We start from the raw sequence: 2,049 nt of genomic DNA, 5'->3' as shown, positions 1-2,049 counted from the left end.
CTCATTATTCAATAAAATATTAATTATTTGAAAATCTAACCGGTATAATTATATAAAAATGTTTATTTTACATAAAAAAATTATAAAATTTATTCAACAAAGTTTAGTGAATGACTCTATATATTTTTTACATGTCGAAATAACAAATGCAGTTAACAAATAAGAAATCTTTTCAATAAAAAAATTTGACTATATATTTATATTCTACTGGATATTTTAAAAACATTCTGTTTTCGATGTTAATATTAATTTTTCAATGTGTGTTGTATAGCAAGTTTCCAATCAAACAATACCTCTTTCCATATTATTTAAATGTTTAATTTTTAAAATTATTATTGAGTGATGGCGGTTCTTCTATTCATTACATTAGTATTAGTCAATTCACAAGAGTGTACAGTGAAGCATTGTCGACAATGTGGAACAGATAATTGTGAATCATGTATCAATGAATACATCCTCAAGGATAACACTTGTGTATTCAAAAGAGATCTCTTTTGTGAAGAAACTTTTGAAAATCAGTGTACTAAATGCACAGATGGGTACAAAATGCAATTATCCACAATGACGTGTGTAAAAGGTGACGAGCTTTGTTTGGATTATCAAGTCATTGGTTCTGATTTACAGTGCACTTCTTGCAAACCCCCAATGTCCCTTACAAATTCTGATGAATGTATTGACTGTTCTTCTACTCACAAAGGGTGTTATTTGGTGACTGATGATTCGTGCAAATGCACTCGCTGTAAAGATGGTTATTACTTGAATGAATCACAGTCTGCCTGTATTCGAGTACCAAACTGTCTTGAAATAGACACAGAAACACAAGGGAAATGCTCTATGTGCATTGATGGGTATTATGTTGATGAGAAGTCCAAGAATTGTGTTCCAGGTAATATCGAAAAGTGTTTAATATACAGTAGTGCAAATGAATGTGAATTTTGCGAGGAAAATCATTTCTGGACAAATGGGAAATGCGTTGAACGTTCACATTGTCGTGTTGAAGATGGTATTCCCGATTGTGAATATTGTGCTGATGGTTATGGGATTAAAAACAATGATTGTGTCAAATGTCCAACAGGGTGCGATCGATGTGAAAATAATGCGACCAGTTGTGAATTCTGCCTTGAAGGGTATGGCATGGTCAATTCCGTTTGCAAAAAGTGTTCTGATGACAATTGTAACGAATGTGATGATGACACAAACACGTGTCAAAGATGTATGAATGGATATACCCTTACTGCAGATAATAAGTGCAAGGCGTGTACCAAAGAAAGTAAATGTAAAACATGTAGCGAAAGCATTCCAGATGTTTGTGAAAATTGTGAAGAAGGTATGTATTTCTCAAGTGAACAAACGTGTGTAGATTGCACTATGGCCGTGTGTAGTGAATTAAATAATGAACAATGTTCGAGTTGCAACATAATGTATAAATGTAAAACTGTTTATGACGGAGATGTTTCAAGTTGTATTGATATCTCACATTGCTCAAATTATGATGAAAATAGAAAGCAGTGTACTGAGTGCTTCTCAGAGTACTTTTTGGACGATAATTACAAATGTCAACAATGTGATGAAAAGTGTGTGAATGGCTGCGCAAAAGATAAAAGCACTTGCATTGAATTGAAGGACGTAAGAAGCGAAGATTATTGTTTGTTATTTGATGTCAATCACAATTGTAAAAAGTGTGATGATAGAGCTGTTTTAAAAGATGGTATTTGTAGTAACGAAGACAACTGTTGGGTCAAAAATGATGACGATTGTTGCGTTGAATATTTGGACAAAAATCAAACTGGAAGAGATTTGAATAATAACCCGCATGTTCACATCTATCCAATGTCAAATTGTCAAGACCCAAAAGATGGATCCTTCAGTATCTTTGTTTCAATCTTCGGTTTCATCATTTTGGCCATTTTATGATAAATTAATTTGAAGGTTTTTTATTTTAACTATTTTATAAAACAAAAATATAATTTGTGTAATTGTGTTGTAATTCATTTTGATTTTATAATTAGTGTTAAAGGTCATTTTACACACTATATTAATGTATTTTAA

General features: G+C 31.8%; 1 protein-coding gene across 1 annotated transcript; it reads left to right on the top strand.

The window, feature by feature from the left end:
- Positions 1–342: 342 nt before the first annotated feature.
- Positions 343–1,914, top strand: EIN_361830 (hypothetical protein; the record flags this gene model as incomplete). The annotated part of the gene is made up of 1 exon (XM_004257653.1): positions 343–1,914. The coding sequence occupies one exon, from the start codon at positions 343–345 to the stop codon at positions 1,912–1,914; it is 1,572 nt and encodes a 523-aa protein (XP_004257701.1).
- Positions 1,915–2,049: the final 135 nt, after the last annotated feature.

This window comes from Entamoeba invadens (genome assembly GCF_000330505.1).
Source record: "Entamoeba invadens IP1 unplaced genomic scaffold scaff_1105074725991, whole genome shotgun sequence".
NCBI lineage: Eukaryota > Evosea > Mastigamoebida > Endamoebidae > Entamoeba > Entamoeba invadens.
This window is presented reverse-complemented; position numbering and strand designations above follow the sequence as displayed.